Source organism: Callorhinus ursinus, unplaced genomic scaffold (assembly GCF_003265705.2).
Source record: "Callorhinus ursinus isolate GAN/ISIS: 27379988/994484 unplaced genomic scaffold, GSC_fseal_2.0 scaffold64, whole genome shotgun sequence".
Classification (NCBI taxonomy): Eukaryota; Metazoa; Chordata; class Mammalia; order Carnivora; family Otariidae; genus Callorhinus; species Callorhinus ursinus.
In genome coordinates this window covers 763,129-786,358 of record NW_027397126.1, presented here as the reverse complement: position 1 = coordinate 786,358, position 23,230 = coordinate 763,129, and the positions used below count along the sequence as shown (strand labels likewise).

Sequence of the window (23,230 nt, the reverse complement as noted above, 5' to 3'; positions counted from 1 at the left end):
GGCCCCACACCTGACTTGCTATACCTCAGAATCTCTGGCCCCAGATCTCAGGAAACCGCATTTTTAACAACTCCTTCAGCCCCTTCCTCGCCCCTCCCCTACAGGTGATTCCGAAGCCCACTGAACTGACGTTGGAGAACCAATAAAGGGAAAGGTTCAGTGAAAGGAGGGATTTAAGCATGTTAAGACTTAGATAAGTAGAGAAGAGCTGGAAGGGAGTTCAGGTGTGTGTGTGTGGGGGGAACTGTCTGGGCACAGCCGCCCAGGCGAGAGTGTGCACGCCTGCAGTCCATCCCCGCAGGTCACAGGGTGGACTGCACTTACTTCTTCTCCCATCAAAATGTCCCTGGGAAGGTGCAGTGCTTTATTCACTGCATTCATTACAGCACATGGGAAGGATGCTGTCCTTTGCACTGCCACACGCAGGGATCTGAATGTTCAGTCCCGGCCGTGAGCATCCGTCTGCAGAGGGAGAGGTGATGTCTCCCTACTCCCAAACAGGCAAATACAAGCAGTAATAGGCAGCATTTTTTTTTTTTCCCTAACTTTCTTCTACTGCATTGTAACTTGTGGCAGATGCTTTAAGGGTGTGTCTTAAAGAACCTGCATTTGGTAGGAAAGGTGGGGCGTGTGTGGCATGTTAGATCCCATAAAAATGCCAGGAAACCTCTTGCAATTTCTGCTGTCACCACCCACCTTCTGCTTACCCCATTTTCTCTCTTACTCACCTACCTGCCCACTTGCTCCCACCCTGAATTTTCTCTACCTTTCTCTAGTGCTTATCTACCCCCCACACCTTTTTAAGACTTTATTTTATAGAGCAGTTTTGGGTTCACAGCAAAATTGAGCGGAAGGTACGGAGATTTCTCATCTACCCACCCCAGCCAGACACATGCACAGTCTCGCCCACTACCAGCATCTCCCACCAGAGTAGGGATCTGTGACAACTGAAGAATAATTACCATCCAATGTCCATAGTTTACATGAGGGTTCACTCTTGGTGTGGTATGTTCTTTGGGTTTGGGCAAATGTATAATGGCACGTATCCATCATTAGCGGATCATACAGAGTATTTTCACTGCCCTGAAAGTCCTCTGTGCACCTTCCCTTTTTTAATCTACCGACCTAAACTACTTTATACATCTACCCAATTTACTCTTCCATATCCCTTGTACTTTTTCACCTACCCATTTCCTGTCTTACCCGTTCATATACAGTTGAGCCTAGAGCAACTTGGGGGTTAGGGGCGCTGACCCCCTGCACAGCCGAAAATCCATGTATAACTTTTGACTCCCCAACAACTTAACCAGTAGCCTGCAGTTCACCAGAAGCCTCACCGGTAACACCAACAGCTGATTACCACCTATTTTGTATGTCATACGTGTTATATGCTGCACTCTCAAAATAAAGTAAGCTAGAGAAAAGGAAATGTTATTAAGAAAATCATAAGGAAGAAAAAATACCTTTACAGTAGTGTACTGTATTTATTGAAAAGAATTCGCGTCTAAGTGGACCTGCGCAGTTTGAACCTGTGTGGTTCGAGGGTCAACTGTTTATCTTCCATCTGAGAGCTGGAGGTAGAGGTGGTGATGGGATTTGCAGAGTCTGTTGATAGGGAGATTGTGCTGTTTCGGGAAAGCCAAGGACCTGGAGGTGTGGAACCAATCACTGTACTCAGACGTAAGCGAGGAGCATATAAGCCAAAGATGATACAAATACAGTAATATGGTGCCTTCTTAGGTCCCGTAGGACTTTATCAACGTGAGCTCATTTTTACAGGCATCATAATTATCTCGGAATTCCTATAATACGATGTCTTTGCTTTGATTTAAGGTTTCCTGAGGCCATTAGAGTCCCCCTTGATCATGGGACATCTCTCTGTTTTCAGCCTTGGTTTATGTATTTTCGCCTCTTAAATAATTCCTTCATACTCTATGACTCTTTCCTTTTGGAAGAAAGAGTTATAAAAATGAACTCACTCTCAAGCCTTTCCAGGAAACGTGGGAAATATATTTTACTGGAAAATCGATAGCCCAGGATGGAGGTACAAAAGGCCTCCACCTCTTTTTCTATGGCTTCTCACCATCTGTCTTATTCTGAATTTAGTCAGAGGCTAATAAAGCAAAAGGATACTCAGTTGTCCTTGGGAAGACAGAGTCAGGGAGGCGAAGACAATGTCTGGGTGCAGTCTATTTTAGTAAGGTCGAATGGATTTCATCTCGATCAAACTGTACTGCTCTGAAGCTGGTTGGCTTGCCAAACCCCTTGCCTTCTGACTCACCACTGAGGCCTTCTGTTTGGGAACACATAGCCTCTTCTGTCTGCTTCCCTTTTTTCCTCTTCCAGTAGATGCCCCGTGGCCTGAAAAATAAAGAACCAGTCTCAGAAGTTCATCACTTGGTCTTTTGAGATTGAGGAAAGCAATAAAAGCCCAAATGAATTTGGGAAAGAATCCCAAGCATCCACCCAGATGAGCATTTCTACTAATCAAACCACAGCAAGGGCAGCGCTATTTTATTTAGTATGTTACCATTCAATGTTTTTTTTTTTTTTTTGCACTACTTAATGAAGGATTCATTGACCACCTTTGTCAGTTTAGTTCTGTAAAGTCAGCACTCAGCCACCCTCAAAATTTGTAACAATATGAGTTAAAATACATTTTCGGTTTAGCTCTCCAGAACTCACCCAAAGGCAGCAGGTGTCCACCCACTAACTCACCTTTGCCTTCTGCGGGTCCCAGGCTAGTGGGTCCATCAAGAATGAAACTTCTACAGAGCGTGCTGCCTCACCTATCGGAGAAGCCCGTTGGAGCAGGACAGTTGGTACCCTTCTTGCAAAATCTTAGTGATTTCTTCTTTTCTTTTTTTCCTTTGCAAAATCTTAGCGATTTCTTTTAAAGGAGCCCCCAGATGATAGCATTTTAGAGGAAGTTGAAATAATAAAGCTGTTTCAGTGGTGAGAGGGAGGTCGGATTAAAGCCGTGTTGTTTGTTGTAAAAATCACATTTTATGATGTAAATAATGTCTGACTTTTCTAATTTAAAAATTCCCTTCAGGCAATGAATGACTGGATCTAGTTTTTGTTTTTGTTTTTTTTTTTTTCTTGTTTCCAGCAGACATTATAATTTGGGTAGGGTGACAGTCATAGGCGACAGTGCTTGAAAAGAGGGTGAGGATGTGGGATGGCTTGTTTCCAGACATGGTCTTTTTAGAAAAATGTGAACAAAAGTAGATGATTAGATGACTGCATTCCTTCCTGAACGTGAGCAGGAAGGCATGCCACCATCCTTTTCCCCGCCCTCAATACATATAGGACAAATAAATATTGTTAATAAAGCAGTCTGCATATTTTTTACCTCTTCGTTTAAAAAAAGATGATACTGCTGAATTCCGGTGCAGTTCTCTCCATTTCTAAGAATACAAAACGAATATTAGTGCTGAGCACTGCTGTGAAGAGCGGCCCAGCTGGGCAGAGAGCTCCATGATGGACAGATTCGAGTTTGGAAGGACACTCTCCTGGGTGAGGACTTGGAGTCCGAGAGAAAAACCAGAAAGAGTTTCTATTAACAGCTGAGAAATGTGTGCTTTGACTTTTTAAAATAGCTTTATTGACATATAATTCACATACCACATAACTCACCATTTTAAACTGTACAATTCACTGATTTTTAGTAAGTTAACAGTTATGTGACAAGCACCACTGTCTGGCTTTACAATATTTTCATCACCTCAGTAAGAAACCCTGTACCCATAGCAGCAATGTCCACAGTAGCCAACCTATGGAAAGAGCCCAGATGTCCATCGACAAATGAATGGACAAGGAAGAGGTGATGTTATATATATTCCAATATATATATCATATCATATCCTGTCTCCAGTGGACTACTACTCAGCCATCAAAAAGAATGAAATCTTGCCATTTGCAATGACATTGATGGAATTAGAGCGTATTATGCTAAGCAAAATAACTCAGTCAGAGACAGACAAATACCATATGATTTCACTCATGTGTGGAACTTAAGAAACAAAACAGATGAACATAGGGGAAGGGAGGGAAAAATAAAATAAGACAAAATTAGAGAGGGAGACAAACCATAAGAGACTCTTAACTCTAGGAGATAAATAGGGTTGCTGGAGGGGAGGTGGGTGGGGGGATGGGGTCACTGGGTGGTGGGCATTAAGGAGGGCACGTGATGGAATGAGCACTGGGTGTTATATGCAACTGATGAATCACTAAAGTCTATCTCTGAAGCTAATAATACAGTATATGTTAACTACATTGAATTTAAATTATAAAAAAAGAAGAAACCCTGTACCCATTAGCAATCACTTCCTCCAGGCCTTGACAACCACTAATCTACTTTCTGTCTAGATGGATTCTGCCTATTCTGGACATGTCATATAAACTGAATCATACACTATTTGTTCCTCTGTATCTGGTTTCTTTCACTTAGCATATTATTTTCATGGTTTGTTCATGTTGTAGAACGTACCTGTACTTCTTTCCTTTTTATGGCGAAGATTCTATCGCATAGATATACTAGGTTGTGTCTATCCATTTATCAGTTGATGGACCTTTGGATTGTATCCACCTTTTGGTTGTTATTAATAATGCTCTGTGAAGATTCATGTGCAGGTTTTTGTGTGGGCGTATGTTTTCATTTCTCTAGGAATTAAATTGTTGGGTCATATGGTGAAACTCTATGGCTATTCAAATTTTTAGCCAACTTTCAAGTAATTATTTTTACTGTTGAGTTGTTGGAGTTCTTTATATATTCTGGATACTAGACCCTTACCAGATATATGACTTATAAATATTTCTCCCATTCTGTGGCTTGTTTTTTCATTTTCTTGATAATGTCCTTTGACCCACAAAATTTTTAACTTTTACGAATTCCAGCTTATGTGTTTTTTCTCTTGTTGCTTGTGCTTTTGGTGTCAAATTCAACATCATGAAGATTTCCTCCTCTGTTCTCTTCTAAGAGTTTGGTAGTTTTAACTCTTGAGTCCATTTTGAATTATTTTTTGTATATGTTATAGATTTAGAGTGCAGATTCTTTTGCGTGTAGACATGTGGTCCTTGCACCATTTGTTGAAAAGACTGTTCTTTCCCTGTTGAAAGGTCTTGGTACACTTGTCAAAAATCAGTTGACCGTGGGTTCATTTCTGGACTCTCAATTCTACTCCACTGATCTATACATCTATCCTATACCAGTACTGAACTATCTTGTTACTATAGCTTTGTGGTATGTTTTGGAATTGGGAAGTATACCCTCTACTCTGCTCTTTTCCAGGATTTTGAGTTTGTGAAGGACTGATAAGAATTCTTTCAACTTTTGGTAGAATCAACCAGTAAGGCCATCTCATCCTCGGCTTTAACTCATGGGAATTGTTGTTTTTTTTTTTTTTTAAGTATTCTTTATTTTTTTTAAAGACTTATTTATTTATTTCCTTGATATAGAGAGAGACAGCGAGAGAGGGAACACGAGCAGGGGGGAGTGGGAGAGGGAGAAGCAGGCTTCTGACTGAGCAGGGAGCCTGACGTGGGGCTGGATCCCAGGACCCTGGGAGCACGATCCGAGCCGAAGGCAGACACTTAACAACTGAGCCACCCTGGCAGCCCCATGGGAATTGTTTTGAATGCTTATTCAATGTCTTTACTTGTTACAGGTGTTGAGACTTTCTGTTTCTTTTGTGAGGCAGTTTTGGTAGTTTGTATCATTCTAGAATTTTCTTTTTACTTTTTTGAGTGGTTGACCTAGAGCTTGCAATGTATATTTAGAACTAGTGCAAAAATAGCACTATACTGCTTTACAGGTCGCACGAGTACCTTATAATAACAGAGTACTCCAGATTCCTCCCTCCCATCCCTTGTATACTTGCTGTCATTCATTCCATTTCTACATAAGCATTATATGGTATATGCCCATCTATAAGCATACATATGCTTATCTTTTTTATAAGCATATACATATATGCTTATCTTAATTACATATATAATTGAATACATTGTTTCTATTATTTTGAACAAACTGTTACCTGTTACATCAATTAAGAATATAAAAAATTAGAGTTTTTATTTTATCTTCACTTATTCTTTCTCTCATACTTTCTTTCCTTATGTAGATCTGGGTCTCTGACCTATAGCATTTTCCTCCTCTCTGAAGAGCCTTTTTTGAAACATGTCCTGCAAGGCAGGTCTACTGGCAACAAATTCCCTCAGTTTTTGTATGCCTGAGAAAATCTTTACTTTTCCTTGAGTTTTGAAGGAAAATTTCACAGGGTACAGAATTCCAGGTTGGTGGGATTTTTTTTTTAATTTTTTAAATATTTCACTGCACTCTCCTCTTCTTTGTATGGTTTCTGAGGATACGTTGGATATAATTCTTATTTTAGCTTCTCTATAGGTAAGCGGGGCTCCCCCCCAGCTTCTTTCAGGGTTTTTTCCTTATCTTTGCTTTATCTGGACTTTGAATATGACATGCCTAGGTGGATTTGTCTTTTGCATTTATCCTGCTGGTTATCTCTGAGCTTCCTGGATCTGTCATTTGGTGTTTGACATTAATTTGGAAAAATTCTCAGTCATTATTGTTTCAAGTATTTCTTCTTTCCCTTTCTCCATTTCCTCTCCTTTTGGTATTCTCATTAAATGTGTTACCCCACAATTCGTGGGTATTCTGTTCCATTTTTTAAGTCTTTTTTTTTCTGTTTGCTTTTCAGTTTCAAAATCTTCTATCGACATATCCACAAGCTCAGAGATTCTTTTTTTCAGTGGTCCAGTGTACCAATGAGCCCATCAAAGGCATTCTTCATTTCTATTATAGTGTTTTGGATCGCTACCATTTCATATTCATTCTAAGTATTTCTATCTTTCTGCTTACAATACCTGTCTGTTCTTGGATGTTGCCTACTTTCATTAGAGCTCTTAGCGTATTACTCATAGTCATATTAAAAGTCCTAGTCTGATAATTCCAACCTTCCTGCCATACCTGACTATGGTTCCAGTGTTTTCTCTGTCTCCTCAAACTGTGTTTTTTGCCTTTAGTATGACTTGTAACTTTTATGGTGGTGGGGGCAGGGGAGGGATTCTGAAGTCCAACGATTAGGGATGCAGTTAAAGCAGACAAATATAGCTGTAAAATGTCCATATCGAAAAAGAAGAAAGAGGACTTCTGGTTTCTGGTCCAGCATTTAAGCAGCGTGGCAGTCATTACTCCATCCCAACAATAAGTAGATAGCTGAACTAACTGGAAAAAAAAAAAGACCTATGGTCTTTTGCTGAGTTTCTGTCTCTTGACCATGAACTTCACCAGTGCTTCTCAGGTTGTTTTCCTCCTTTAGCGGGGACAGGAAGGCTAGAGGGAACTGAGGTAAGGTACTTCCCTTCCCCTAGCTAGGTTAGACTCTGGTAGAAACCTGATAGGTTAAGCTCTGGTAAAATAGTTTCTCTCTTGAGGGCAGACCTTGTTAGGATGGACAGAATGCTCTGGTGTATTTCAAAATGGCTACCTTTCCTTTCCCGCTTCTGAAGCAGGAGGGAGATTTTCCTCCTCTCTTCATTGTGACAGCCTGGTAGAGCTGCCAGAGGTACCACAAAAGGTGGGTGTGCTGCCCTGTGACTGGGCCCCCTGGGGGTTTGAACTCAGACTTGTCCACACTGCACCCCCAGCAATTCAGTTACAGCTCAGGTTTTCCTGCCCTGCTCCTGATTTCCGTGGAGGCCTCTGCTCGTGGGTTTCTGCTCCAGCAAGTTTTGATTTTCTGCATCTGCCTGTCTGTCTCTTCACTTTTGGGGGTAGCATTTTCCCCCATGGCCTCAATTCCCTGACAGATATAAGGAAAGTCAGGCGGGTTTTTTTTTTCCCCCCAGTTAGTTCAGCTATCAGCTTATTGTTAGGATGGAGTAATGACTGCCATGCTGCTTAAATGCTGGGCCAGAAACTGGAAGTCCTCTTTCTTCTTTTTCGATATGGACATTTTACAGCTATGTATTTGTCTGCTTTAACTGCATCCCAGGAGTTCTTTTAATTTTTTAATTTTTTAATTTTTTTAAAGATTTTATTTATTTGTCAGAAAGAGAAAGAGCGCATAAGCAGGGGGAGTGGCAGGCAAAGGGAGAAGCAGGCTCCCCACTGAGCAGGGAGCCCGATGCGGGGCTGGATCCCAGGACCCTGGGATCATGACCTGAGCCGAAGGCAGACGCTTAACTGACTGAGCCACCCAGGCGCCGCCCCCCATGAGTTTTTTATGCTGTGTTTTCTTTTTTGTTCATCACCAGATAGTTGCCCATTTCCTTGGTAGTGCTTCAGCGTTCTATGGGGGAGGGGGGAATCATTCCTATCCCATCACTGGATTAATTTCAGAGAGCGTTAGTGCCTCCAGGTCCCGGGGTTTATTGACACTTAAGCCTTTTGAGAGTAGTTTCTGAGGAATAGAGGAACTGAAAGGAGACATGAGTGGCTAGGGAGGAGGGGGTATGGCTTAAGCCCTCGCTTTTGAAGCCACGCTGTCGCCTGTGGCCTCTCAACCAGGGTTTCTCGACGGGGGTGATATTGTCCTTCAGGTGGTATTCGGTTGCCATACGGGGTGGGGTGGGGGCGTGCAGCTGACATCTAGTGGGTAGAGGCCAGGGACGCCGCTCAACGTCCCATAATGCCCAGGGCGGCCCCTCACAGCCAAGGGTTGTCTGGGCCGAAGTGTCAGTAGCGCCGCCCTGGAGAAACCTTTTTTAAGCCCTTCCACTGGCGGGACTCTTTCCCGCTCCCGCAGCACCTACCTGTACAGCGTCTCAGTGCCTCTTCACAGTGGTCCCTGAGGTAGGTGAAATGCCCCAGTCTGAGGTGAGGCGAGTGAAGCCTTCAAACTGTAGCCACCTGTCCGTCGGTAGCAGAGCCTGGACGACCACCCGCCGGTCTGGTGGTTTCCCCGCAAAGCCCACGGTGACCTGGGCCTCCGCTCGCTTTGTCCACTCCACCTTTCAGAAGCGGATCGCCATGCATTGTCTTGTGAGTCTGTGTCTGGAACCCTGGTTGCCTGCAGGGCTCCTTGCAGCCAAGAATGCTTCACATTGTCCTGTGATCCTCTGTTTACCGGTGCCCCCCTGCAAACAGAGCGGAAAGGCCGTGCAGGCAGCATGGCGCTGGGCGCAGGGTGGGCCTTCAGTACATTTCTGTTGAAGGAATGAGGAGCTAGGAGAGACAATATACCGAAATGTTAGCTTGGCGAGCTCTAGGAGCTTGAAATGTAGGTTGTAGCTATTTGCAGAGGAGGCTGGGGAATGGGGCAGGCCCCTAGGACAGGTGGGGCAAGAGACCTTGCGTTCTGTACGTTGGTTGTTTTGCCTAGAGGATTTTAATTTGGTTATTCTTCATAATGCTTTATTCCCCTTGTTAATTTCCTCCCACTTCAGCTTCCTCTTCTCTTTGAACTGTTCATGCTAGCACTTTTTGCCTTTCTTAAAAGACCGGTTCTAACTCTACTTAACAATTCCCTGTGGCCTCAGGTATTGTCCCCTAAAGGTCTTATCGAGACCTTAAAGAAGAATCCTTTGTGGTATTTGACCTCAGTTATCGTGAAATTATCCTGACATAAATTCTGTATGTCTTAAGGTAGCTGGTCTCAGTGTTCTCATCCATAAAATGGGCATATGACCCTTTGTTAGCTAACTGAGACCTTTCCCGAGGATAAATGATTTAAAGCCCATGAAAGCATTCTGAACAGCGCTGTGTAAATAAATGGCCAGGTCCTTCCGGTTATGAGTAACTGTGAAAAACTGTATTCATGTGAATTATGCAATATAACCAGTGGTCGTGCAATTATTAAAGTAGTTTGCTAGAATGAAACAAAGGGCATTCAGATTTTGCGCTGCTTACTTTTACTACAGTGCTAGCCTAGTAATTTGGTTAAAAGATCTAAAGCTCTATCTTACCTTGGACTGTCCTGACAAATACAAAATCTTGACCTTGACCTTTGTTTCTCTATAGGTGTTACAGAACATTTTGGACACTGAAAAGGATTATGCTAAAGAACTTCAGTCTCTACTTGTCACTTACTTAAGACCCCTGCAGTCCAATAACAAGTAAGATTTACATTTTAAGCCCCTTGCTAAATAAAGCAAGATAATGTCAGCATCCAGAGTCATTGCTCTTATGTCACTGAATAATTGATTTTGCCCTTTAGAAGAATTTCCACAGATCACAGGTTGCCAAGAACATGGTCAAGGCAGCGGAAATTACGCAAGATGTTGCTGCTGGAGAGCTTGGCTTTCTGTCTCTTTTGGCTGTGGAAGGAATGAGCACATCTGCATTTCTATCTGCCACAATTGTTATCTTGTACATTTTAAAAGCGATACATGCAGTTTTACCTGGCACAAACAGGACCTGCTGGTGTTTTTATGCAGAAAACATGTAAACTGGAAAGTTTCATGCTCCCCCTGACCTTTGCTTGCTGGGGCAGAAACTCTTTCCTACGGTCTGAGAGTGGAAAAAGTGTGGCATTTTGTGAATGTTTGTAAGGGCACCTCGAGCTCGTATTTCACCCAGGCCAAAGAGAATGATAGAGCTGTGCAAATGTTTTGTTTTGTTTTGTTTTAAATAAAATACTCAAACCTTATTCTGGTCTTAGAAGTGACTGAGGTTTGAAATGAAAACTTCGTTTTCACAGAAGAAAAATACTGACCTTTTTTTGTGTGTGTGCTTGTAGGCATGGCCTATTTAGCATGTAGTGGCTAACGGCGTTTGTGTTTTTATTTTAATTGATTACACTTTACTGGAGATTATAATCTATAAGTCAGATAGAAAGTTGAGCCGTGGGCCCACATACTGGAGGACAAAAGCCTCCTCTTTCCCCTCATTTAGAGTTTACTTTTGCTGGACAGCTGTCTCAACTACTGGACTTCAGGCTTAAATAAGTTTAACATATTTCACAATCCCCCCCCCTTTTTTTTCCAAATCATGTTTGCTAAGGCATAAGGTCTTGCTAAATTTCCCAGTTGGTTATTTTCCATGCACTGTGGGAATCTCACTTCAGTATGAAAGGATTTTGTATTCCCATGTTTTGTAAGAGTTGAAATGCAATCAACAACAAAGTGTCTTTTGTTATTATTATGTAAAACATGAAGTGAATCCTGTGAATCATACTTCTTAGAGCTGAATGGAAGGAACCTCAATGAATCACTGGGTCTAGTGCCCTGGAAGAAATGACTGTCCCCATTGAACAAATAAGAAAACTGAAGTCCAGAGAGGCTTACTGCTATACCCATCACACAGCCAGTAAGCCGCCAGACTCGACGCACCGCGCCTCCTGCCACTGACTGAAATGTGCCTTCCATTTTGTGGAGGTGACAGGCAGAGGCAGGAAACCGAGGTGGTGACCCTGGGAGGGGAGATGGTAAGATTTCAAATGAAGGAGGCGAGAGAGCCTGACTCAGAACTTCCCTGTTGCCATATAAATTCAGAATGCAGTCAGGGTCAGTTTCCACCGGCTGTCTTATGGACCCCAGAGCGACTGGAGCAAACCAGACTGTTTACTGTCTGATCCTGAGGGGGCCAAGAAAGTCCCTGATCAGGTTCAAGCTGGCCCCCCAGTCAGCTTCTTGGGGCCATGAGGGAGGAAAGTCAGGGAAGCTGGCTGGCTGAAGGTTTCGCTTTTGACACCCATGCTAGGGGTTTTCCAGCTTGTGGTTCAGAAGGGCATGATGGCAGAGGAACTGGGCGCTTCTGATGCTCAAGGGGTTACTGGTAACGTTTGTGTGGGGCTTCCTTTGCTTTGTCAGCAAAAATCACTCTTGGAAACACTCCCCTCGTATTACGATGTGAAGAAGAAAGAACACGTGGCCGACACTGGCCTTTTAAGTCTTCAGAAAAGTCTTCTCCCAAAAAGCGTTTAAGAGCATGGCCTCTGGAGCTAGAATGTTGGGGTTTAAATCCTGGCTTCACCCTTCACTGGCTTTGTGACACTGGGTGATTTGCTTAACCTCTCTGTGCCCGGGTCTCCTTACATGTAAGATGGAGACCATAGCGCCTACCTCATGAATTTGTTGTCAGGTTAAAATATAAAATATAAAAGAATAAAATATAATACAAAATACAAAAAATAAAAATATTTGTGAGATGCCTGCAGAGGTGTGAAGTGCTTGTGTGAGTAGTGTTGGCATATGTTGTATCACCTACCGTTTGGGAGGGAAGAATGGAGAAAAATTCATAGTACGGAGGCTCTGGATAAAATTGTTCCATTTGCCTTTATTTGCTCCATTCCATTCCACAAGCAAACAAACAAACAAATCGGTACTATTTTCTTCTCCTCTGCTTCCTCTGATAAAGATTTCCTTTTGTTGATTTATGAGCATTTTAAATTGAGAGAAACTGGATTTTGTGGTTTTTCCCTGTGCAGTCTATGAGCATTTATAGTATCTTTCAGTTACTCTCCCAGCTCCTCTAGAATACTCAAACTTGTTTGCATTGATCCCCAGCCATGATGTATTTTGCCTATTGAGATACTTAGATATTACACCCTTATTATCTGTTCACTCATTGCATTGTAAAACACCTAAATGTCTTTAATAAACACCTGTTTAGGATCATTATTCTTATTGTAGAAAAAGGAAATCAAGGAAGGATGCTTTTAAATGTTGTTTAAGACCACAGAGCTGATGTAAATTAAAAAGCGAAAGTTAAAATCTAGGGATTGCTTCCCTCATCCCATTTGCCAATTTTTTTTAGCAAATTATCAGCTCACTAGACCAGAGATGGATAACTGGAATCATCCTGAAGTTCTATCCACTGAAACTATGTTTGTTTGTTTGTTTGTTTGTTTGTTTGTTTTTTTCAGTCTGAGTACTGTGGAATTTACATCTTTACTGGGGAACTTCGAGGAAGTATGCTCCTTTCAACAGACGCTCTGCCAAGCCTTGGAAGAATGTTCCAAGTAAGTGTTGTATGTTGCCCTTAGAATAGCTAGCAACACCATTTCTTTGGTGTGTTTTCTTTTCCTGCTAGCTGTTGTCTTAGATAGGGACACTTTGTATTTACTCATTTATTACAACGTTGATAAATTGTCCCAGTATAGACAAAATGCGCTAGGGAGAGCCAAACCCCTGGTTGTATATCAGGGCTCTACATGGAGTAAATTGTTTCTGACTTTATTTAAAAATTGTATCGGTTTACTGCTCCTGGTCAGTATGAGAGACAGATAAGCTCTCCATTGACCAGGGACGTTGCCTTTGATATTGATTCGATATTTTCTTTTGTACATTGCAAATTACTTGGAAAAGTTAGTCAGGTGATTCATTCAGTTGCATAAGAGGCTTTTTCTCTTTAAATCACGCCTGGTATCTTGTCTATTATAGTAACAGTTGAAATACACAAAAAGTGGGGAAAGGAAAGTATATCTTTATGTGAACCACAATACGTACTGGAAGGCTAGCTCGATGGTTGAGGTGTTCAGCTTCATACTGCAGAATGGACTGTAATGATCATCAGGCATATAGTTCTGTAGCAAGATTAATTTTCCAAGCACTGTATCTCAGAGAAGTTGGCAACTTTCATCATCTACAGGGAAACCGGGGTGATTGCCTGTTTCTTGAGCTTTCTGGGATACAGGTGGTCATCCGGGAAGGAAGATGGTAAGAGCCCACACCAGAGGCCTGAGGGGCCGTCCTCAATGCTGATAGGGATCCAGCTTATTGACGTGGAAAGATAAGTCAGTAAGTGAGAAGAACCGATTACAAACTAGACTTGTAATCTTTGTTTTCCATTTTATCGAGAAACATGTAGAAGGAAGACCAAGGAATATGCCAAAATTGTTCTAATAGCTGTCTCTGAATGGTGGAATGCTGAGTAATTTTTTTTTCTTTCTTTCACTTTTCTGATTGGTCTACAAATGAAAACAGGTGGCTTATAACTTAAAAAAATTAAAGCCTTGAGGCCATCCTGCCTAGCAGCCGCCAAGCCCCTAAGACTACATAATATTCCTTTCTGATGTGTCAGTTTGGGATTTGATTACTTTTGTCTGTACTTGAACTTCATATAAATTAGCCAAGAGTATTTTTGTGTGTGCCCGGCTAAAATTTTGAATATTGTAATTTGAACAAATATCTTTAAAAAACAACCCTCCCTGGTCATTTCAAGTAAGTATCTGGCCCCTATATATGGGCGCTATGTTTGGCGGCTCGAGTTTGAAGTGATGGTCAATTACCCCATTCAAAAAATAATAATAATAATAAAGCGGCAGTCAAGAACTTGCATTCCATGGCAAAAGTGGTTATAATCTAGTTTCTCTGTTCACTTTGGCAAAAGAATTCAGAAGGTTCGTGTGTCGCCAGATTTCATTGGAATCCTCTTCCTTATTTTACATTCTGTGTTTCATCTTGTCTCACCTCCAGGTTTCCAGAAAATCAGCACAAAGTAGGAGGTTGCCTGCTGAACCTCATGCCTCACTTTAAATCTATGTACCTGGCTTACTGTGCAAATCATCCTTCAGCTGTCAATGTGCTCACACAGCACAGGTGAGTTGTACCATTTCCCCAGGTAAGCTGTTCCACCGTGAGATCCTTTCCTAGGACCGCTTCATTTGGAAATCCAAGGTCTCCAGTTGAACTTTTGATCATCCCCCTTCATCGCTGCAGGAATTAATTTGTCGTTCCACCGATTGCTTGTCTGTCCGTGCAATAGGTAATTTACGGAGCATCTCCTATGGGCAGGGTCCTGTACTAGCTGATGGGGGATACAGCAGTCAACAAGGAAGAGGAAGTCCCTCCCCTCCTGGAACACAGAATCTCAAGAGAAATACAGACATGAACTTAAACGTCATAAACGTGGTATTACAAAAGGGTAAATTAAAAAGATGCCACAAGACTTTGCAATGTGGTCTCAGCTTCGTGTAGGGGGAGGGTAGCATCAGGGAAGGCTTTCCTGAAGCCAAACTCTATTTAGATCCGGTGTTTGAGCCTTCTCCTGTCCCAGCGAATGGTTTATCTGAGTTACTGGCAGATAGCTAGAGTGCCTGGCTTCGTCTCTTTTTCACTTTCCCTTTGGCGAGTGGGGGAAATTTCCAACAGCGCTATGGCTCAGAGGCAGATACTCATTAACATGGAAAGGTGGAAGGAAACTAGCAGGGTGAGCTATCTGGCAAGCACTTTAAGCAACGGGCTGTGATAATATTTGTACATGAATATAAATTGTTTCCAATTCATGGGGAACAACGAAACAGTATCTCCTTTAAGAGTCCTTGCAAGGGACCCAGATAAGTTCATATCTCTCCTACCCTTCCTTACCCCCTGACTCCCCATCCCTGACACATTCACAGACGCATTCATCTGGGCCAGAACCCTGGATGATAGGCTTAAAGATGCAGTTTGAACTTTGAAATCATGTGCTAGAAATCTAGCAGGGGCGGGGGGGGGTGCGTGTCTCTCACCACACAGAGTCTCTTAGGACGTAACCTGGAGACCAGACTCAGAATGCATATGGATTCTGGAGGCTGCTCACGACTGGAAAGAATATTCTTTTCTTAATCTGGCTCAGACCTGAACCCCCAGGGCCAGACTGGAACACCAGTTGACACAAACCCTCAGAAGTGGTGGAAATTTTGGTTTTGTCCTGGTTTGTTAGGAGCTTTATTGACTTGGGCACCTGGGTGGCTCAGTCAGTTAAGCGTCTGCCTTTGGCTCAGGTCATGATGCCAGGGTCCAGGGATCGAGTCCCACGGCGGGCTCGCTGCTCGGTGGGAAGGCTGCTTCTCCCTCTCCCACTCCCCCTGCTTGTGCTCTCTCACTCTCTCTCCCAAATAAATAAATAAATAAATAAATAAATAAATAAATAAATCTTTTAAAAAGGAGCTTTATTGACTTTATATAGCCATTAAGTAAGGACATTTTAAAGGTAGAATTCAGTGGGTCCCACTTGAAGGTCCATTTTATTCCCCTGATCGAAGTCATGAATTCTTGTGGAATAGCAAATATGGAAGTTGGAGTTTAAAGAAAGAGAGGCCATGATTCTGAGTTATTTAGGCAAGTGGCTCAACTCCTTAGAGCTAATATTGGCTAATAATAGTACTGACAGCACGCCAGGCGCATGACGTAAGAGCCTATGAGGGAATTACTATTACTACCATCCCTGCTTTACAGATAAGACATTGGAAGGTCAAATAGTTGGCCAGAGAGCTCATAGCTCTTAAGTGGTTGAGCCAGAATTAGCATCTAGGTCTGTCAGACTTCTAAAAACAGTATTTTTTTAAAAGATTTTATTTATTTATTTGACAGAGAGAGACAAAGTGAGAGAGGGAACACAAGCAGGGGGAGTGCGAGAGGGAGAAGCAGGCTTCCCGCGGAGCAGGGAGCCCGATGCGGGGCTCGATCCCAGGATCCTGGGACCATGACCTGAGCCGAAGGCAGATGCTTACGACTGAGCCACCCAGGCGCCCCTAAAAACAGTATTTTTATTGAGATCTATATTTTACCTACAAAGAATACTTTAAATGCAAATTTAAAGAATTACAATAAAATGAACACCCATGTACACACCACCCAGCTTAAGAAATAAAACATTACCAAAAAAAGAGAAAGAAAATGTTACCATTTCCTTTTTTATCTCCCAGCCTTATTGAATCCTACTTCACATACCATGCAATTCACCCATTTGAAGCATACAGTTGAATTATTTTTAGCATATTCAGAGTTGGGCAACCATCACCACAATCAATTGGAGAACATTTTCATCACTCCCCAAACAAACCCATACTCATTAGCAGGCGCCCTCCATTGCCGGGCCAAGGCAACCACTAAAGTCCTTTACGTCACTCTGGATCGGCTAATTTGGGACATTTCATTTAAGTGGAATCACACAGCATAGGGCCTTTTGTGTTTGGCTTTCTTCTCTTGTAATGTTTTCAAGCTGCATCCATGTTGTAGCACTTATTAGTACATTGTTTTTTTTTTTACTTTTTACTTTTTAAAAAAGATTTTATTTATCTATATGAGAGAGAGCACACATGCACAAGCAGGGGGAAGGGCAGAGGGAGAGGGAGAAGCAGACTCCCTGCTGAGCCCGAGCCCGACGCGGGGCTCCATCCCAGGACCCCGGGATCATGACCTGAGCTGAAGGCAGTTGCTTAACCCACTGAGCCACCCAGGCGCCCCAGTACCTCGTTTTTTAAATTGCCACAGAAGATTCCATTATGTAGATACTGCATATTGTTCTTCCATTCACCAATTTGCAGACATATGGATTGTGAATAATCCACTGCTCTGAACATCAGCTACACGTCTTTGGGTGGACGTATGTTTTCACTTCTCTTGGGTAGATTCCTAGGAGTGACATTGCGAGGTCATATGATAACTCTTCTGTTTTCACCTTCAGAGCAACTGTCAGACTGTTTTCCAGAGTGGCTGCACCCATTTATGTTCCTACCACCAGTGTCAGAGAGTCCCATTTTCTCCACATCCCCACCATTTGTTATTATCAGTCTGTTTGATTACGGCCATCATTATGGGTGTAAAGTGATCTCTCATTGTGATTTGATTTGCATTTCCCTAATGAATAATGATGTTAAGTGTCTTTCATGGGCTTATTGGCCATTTGTATATCTTCATTTGGAGAAACGTCTATTCGGATCCTTCACCTATTTTTAAAATTGGATTATTTGTTTTATTATTGAGAAATTATGTACCTACCACAAATTCACCATTTTATTTTTTTTAAGATTTATTTATCTGTTTTAGAGAGAGAGTGCATGCATGCACACACGAGCTGGGGAGAGGGGCAGAGGGAGAGGGAGAGAAATCCTCAAACAGACTCCCTGCTGAGTGCTGAGCCCCGTGCGGGGCTCAATCCCAGGACCCTGAGAACATGACCTGAGCCAGAATCAAGAGCTGGATGCTTAACCGGCTCAGCTACTCAGGTGTCCCATAAATTCACCATTTTAAAGTGTATAATTGAGGGGCACCTGGGTGGCTCAGTCAGTTAAGCGTCTGCCTTCGGCTCAGGTCTATGGTCCCAGGGTCCTGGGATTGAGCCCAGCATTGGGCTCTCTGCTCTGCGGGAAGCCTGCTTCTCCCTCTCCCACTCCCCCTGCTGGTGTTCCCTCTCTCGCTGTTTCTCTCTCTGTGTCAAATAAATAAATAAAATCTTTAAAATAAATAAATAAATAAAGTGTATAATTGAGTTGTTGTTAATATATTTGCCAGGTTGGGCAACCATCACCACCGTTTAGTTTCAAAACATTTTTATCTCCCCCAAAGCAACTGTGTAGCCAGTAGCAGTCACTCTCCTTCTGTCCAGTGGCTAACGATGTTGAGCACAGTTGCACGTGCTTGTTGGCTATAATATCTTCTTTGAAAATATGTTTGTTTAAATCCTTTGCCCATTGTTTAGTTGGGCTACTCATCTTTTCATTGTTGAGTTGCAACACTTCTTTATATATTCTTCTTTACATTCCTCTTATCAGATACATGATTTGCAAAATTTTTCTCCCACTTTGTGGGTTGTCTTTTCACTTTCTTGATGGTGTCCTTTGAAGCACAAAAGTTTTAGTTTTAAGTTTAATTTTGATGATGTCCAATATGTGTTGCTTGTGCTTTTGATGGTATAGCTAAATAAGTATTGCTTAATCCAGGTCATGAGGATTTATGCCTATTTAAGAATTTCATAGTGTTATCTCTTACATTTAGCTCTTTAATCTATTTTTGAGTTACTTTTTGCATATGGTGTGAGGTAGGGGTCCAACTTCATTCTTTTGCATGTCTATGTCTAATGTCCCAGCACCCTTTGTTGACTTCTATCCTTATAAATTTGTTACATTGTTTTATGTCTCAGAATTGGATCTGTCTTGGTGAATGTTCCACGTGAGCTTGAGAAGAATATATATTTTGCTGTGGTTAGATGAAGTATTCTATAAATGTAAATTAGATGATTAGATTGACAGTGCTGTCCAGTTCAGCTATATCTATACTAATTTTCTATCTGCTGGATCTGTTGATTATTGATAGAGGGATGTTGAGGTTTCTAACCACAATAGTGGATTTATCTATTTCTCCTTTCAGTTCTATCAATGTTTGCCTTATGTATTTTGATGTTCCGTTGTTAGGTGTATTCACGTTAAGGATAGTTTTGTCTTGTTGGAGAATTGGCCCTTTACCTTTATGTAATGCTCCCTCTTTATCCCTGATAGTTTTCCTTGTTCTGATGTCAGCTTTTTCTGAAATTAATGTAGCTAATCCAGCTATTTTTTTATATATCTTTTGCTTCCTTTTCCTTTTATTCTGTCAATGTCATATAGACAATATACCGTTGAGTCTTGTTTTTTAATCCACTCTGATGATCTCTGTCTTTTAATTGGCATATTGAGACCATTTACATTTAAAGTGATTATTGATATAGTTGGATTCATGTTTACCATGTTTATAACTGTTTTCTATTCATTGTACTTGTTCTTTGTTTCTTTACTACCCCCCTTTTACTGACTTCTCTGGTTTTAGTTAAATATTTTATATGATTTCATTTTATCTTCTCTCCTAGCATATTATACTATTAAAGTGGCTCAGGCAGTTATGAATCTGACTCTTAATTATTGGTATTCTCTGACACTCTTCCTTTTTTATGTAGATCTAAGTTTCCTTCTCTCTAAAGAACTTCTTTTAACAATTTTTGCAAAGGTGGTCCACTGGTGATAATTTCCCCCAGTTTTTGTTTGCTGAGGAAGTATTATTTCTCCTTCACTATTTTTTTTTCTTTTAAGTAGGCTCCACTCCCGTCATGGAGCCCAAGGCGGGGCGTCAACTCATGACCCTGAGATCAGGACCCGAGCTGAGATCAAGAGTCGGACTCATAAGTGACTGAGCCACCCAGATGCCCCTCTCCTCCACTTTAAAAAAACTTTTCCCTTTTATTTTTATTGTGGCAAAAATATATATATAGCATGAGATCTACCCTCTTTTTTTTAAGATTTTATTCATTTATTTGAGAGAGAAAGTGAGAGAGAGAGAAAGCACGAGAGGGGGGAGGGTCAGAGGGAAAAGCAGACTCCCCGCTGAGCAGGAAGCCTGATGCAGGACTCCACCCTGGGACTCGATCCTGGGACTCCAGGGTCATGACCTGAGCCGAAGGCGGACACTTAACCGACTGAGCCACCCAGGTGCCCCAGAGATCTACCCTCTTAAACAAATTTTTAAGTGTAAGAACAGTACACAATGGGATTTTTCTCCAATTTTTACCATGAGAACTTGCATGGGCTCTTAGATGCAAAACCCACAAAAGTATTGGAATCTCGAGACTGGGTCAAGAGTTTTTAACTGCCCAGCTAGTCCACACTTAGACTCTTAAATTCATCAAAACTACCATTTGAATGTTGCAACTAGTTACTGGCTCCAGTGGCTTCTCCTTCAGGGAAGTGGAGCTCTGTTTTAATTCTCTGTATTTACCGGTCCTTCCAGATTTGGAGGGGGGTGGTTTTCCCTGTGATCTCAATTCCCAGTGGATCTAAGAAAAGTCATTGATTTTCAGATAGTTCAGTGTTTTTTCTTGTGAGAATAGTAATGATGCCCTCCAAACTCTACATGTCAGAGCTGAAACCAGAAGTCTTTCAGTGAGTTTTTGAATTCCTTTCTTTGGTGGTTGCTCAGAGACTTTCTATATATATATATATATATATATATATATATATATATATAATCTTAACTTAACAGAATCTCCTTTATATTCACACTAACTTAATTCTAGCGAGATATACTAATGTTATTCCTTGTATAGCTCTGTGTCGTCTTCCCTTTTTGGGGCTACTATTGTTATACATATTACTTCTCTATGCTACCAACCCAGTAACATTGCTATAAATATTATTTGATGTAATTTTATGTGTATTAATGAAACTGAGAGAGGAAAGGAGAACAAGAATATATTTAGAGCATCTGTTCCATTAACATTCCCATTTACTATGTGTTTTATTTCTTCCTGTGGATTTGAGTTACTATCTGGTATCATATCCTTATTCCAATAGAGCTTTCCTCCCACCCACCTCCACTGTGCTGTGGTTGTAAAATATATTTCTATATGTTACAGGCCCCATGATATGATTATATGAAATGTATATGCGTTATACATTTGTTTTTATATTAGTTAAGAGAAAAAGGAGTAATAGGTATTTATACTGTCTTTCATAATTGCATGATTATCTTTGCTGGTCTTTTTTTTCTGTGTGGATTTGAATTTACATCTGGATTTACTTGATTTTATCATCTAACTTTCATATTTCATGTAAGGTGGGTCTTCCAGCAAAGAATTCTCTGTTTTTGTTTATTGGGGAATGTTTTCTTTCCACCTACATTTTTGACAGATAGTTTGAATGGATATAAAATTCTTGGTGGGCAGTTTTGTTTCTTTACCTTGAGTATGTCATTTCACTGCCTCCAGGCCCTTATTAATTCTGAGGAGAAATTAGCGGTTATTCTTATTCAGGTTCCATAGCCCATGCTGAGTTGTTTTTCTCTTTCTCTTTTGTTTTTGTCTCTCAGCATTTTTACTATAATTTGTATATGGATCTCTTTGCGTGTCTCCTACTTGGAACTCATTGAGCTTCTTGGCTATGTAGAGTAACATTTTCCTCAAGTTTGGGAAGTTTTCAGTCATTTTTTTTTCCAAATATTTTTTTCTGCTCCATTCTCTCTCTCCTCTCATTCAGGACTCTCAGGATGCATGTCTTATTGTGCTTAAAGATGTCCTGCATTTCTCTGAAGCTGGTTCATTTTTCTTTATTTGTTCCCTCTGCCCCCCGTTTTCTCAGATTGCATTATCTCTCTGAATCTATCATCAAAGTCACTGATTCTTTCTTTTGCCAGTTCAGATCTACCACTGAGCAGCTCCAGCAAATTTTAAAATTTCAGTTATTGTACTTTTTAACCCCAGAATTTCCATTTGGTTCTTTTTTTTTTTTTTAAAGATTTTATTTATTTAATTGACAGAGAGAGAGAGACAGAGAGAGAGGGAACACAAGCAGGGGGAGTGGGAGAGGGAGAAGCAGGCTTCCCGCCGAGCAGGGAGCCCGATGCGGGGCTCGATCCCAGGACCCTGGAATCATGACCTGAGCCGAGGGCAGTTGCTTAACCAACTGAGCCACCCAGGCGCCCCTGGTTCTTTTTTTTTTTGATAATTTGTTTCTTTACTGATACTCTCTGGTGAGACATTGTCATTATAGCTTCCTTTAATTCTATAAGCATGGCTGGTTTCCTTTTGTTCTTAGAACACATTTATAATGGCTACTTTGAAGTCTTTGTTGAGTCTGACATTTTGTCACTCTCACAGACAACTTCTGTTGTCTCTTTGTATCTCCTATATATGGGTCACACATTCCTGTTTCTTTGTGTGTTACCTATTTTTTTGTTGTTGAAAACTAGACACTTTATGCAATAATTTTAGGTTTAGCAACTCTGGACACTGATTCCTTTCTCCCCTCCTGGGGCTGTGTTTTTGTTGTTGTTTGCTTCTTTGTTTGTCTAGTGACTTGATAGACTCTTTTAGTGAGGTCTGTTTTGCCCACAGTGTGCACCTCTGATGTCATTCCTCGGAGGACCCAGCCTTGGTCATGCACACAGTCATCCTGAAAGGACAGTGGTTTTATTAGCAGGGTTCTCTTTGCCCATCTCTCCCTGATTTTCCTGATAAGCTGTCTACCCCAGTTCCATATCACATCCAGCTGTTAGGCTCCACTAATTTCCGGCTGATTGCTCTCATGTTTTTGACAATTCCCTGGGGGCATAAATTGATCTGTCATCTGATCCAACGAAGTAGCTTTTGAGACCAGTCTTTGAAGTTTGTTTTGACCCTTCTTAGCTGTCTCTTTCCTTGGTTCTTTCTTGTAACCTAATTGGCCTAGGGTTTAGATTCTTGCTCTTAATTAAGACGAACTGCCATCATCCTCTTATTTGCTTGCCACCAAAATCTTCATTGTTTTTGCAAGAGCCTTTAGGCTTGGATTTCCCCCACACTCTTTCTTTTTTTTTAAAGTAGGCTCTACCCCCAATGTGGGGCTCAAGCTCATGACCCCTGAGATCAAGAGTTGCATGATCTACCAACTGAGCCAGCCAGGCGCCCCTCCCCCACACTCTTTTTCAACTAAAACCAGTTCCTCTGGGGAGAGCTTCAGAACTCTCCGTTCCTATAGGCTGTCTTCCTCCCTGGGCAAAATCTTTGTGCCACTAGCCTCTGGTCTTCTCTGCTTGCCTCTCCCAGCACAGAACCTCTGCC

The 23,230-nt window shown here is 41.6% G+C and overlaps 1 protein-coding gene across 4 annotated transcripts in view; it reads left to right on the top strand.

Moving 5' to 3' along the window:
- Positions 1-23,230, top strand: part of ARHGEF6 (Rac/Cdc42 guanine nucleotide exchange factor 6) — a 96,601-nt gene that overhangs the window by 46,316 nt on the left and 27,055 nt on the right. For all 4 annotated transcript variants that reach the window (XM_073885664.1, XM_073885665.1, XM_025861568.2 and 1 more), the window contains 3 exons: positions 9,983-10,077; positions 12,828-12,923; positions 14,380-14,502. In XM_073885664.1, the coding sequence (XP_073741765.1) occupies positions 9,983-10,077; positions 12,828-12,923; positions 14,380-14,502 (314 nt within the window). The remainder of the gene's footprint in view (positions 1-9,982; positions 10,078-12,827; positions 12,924-14,379; positions 14,503-23,230) is intronic.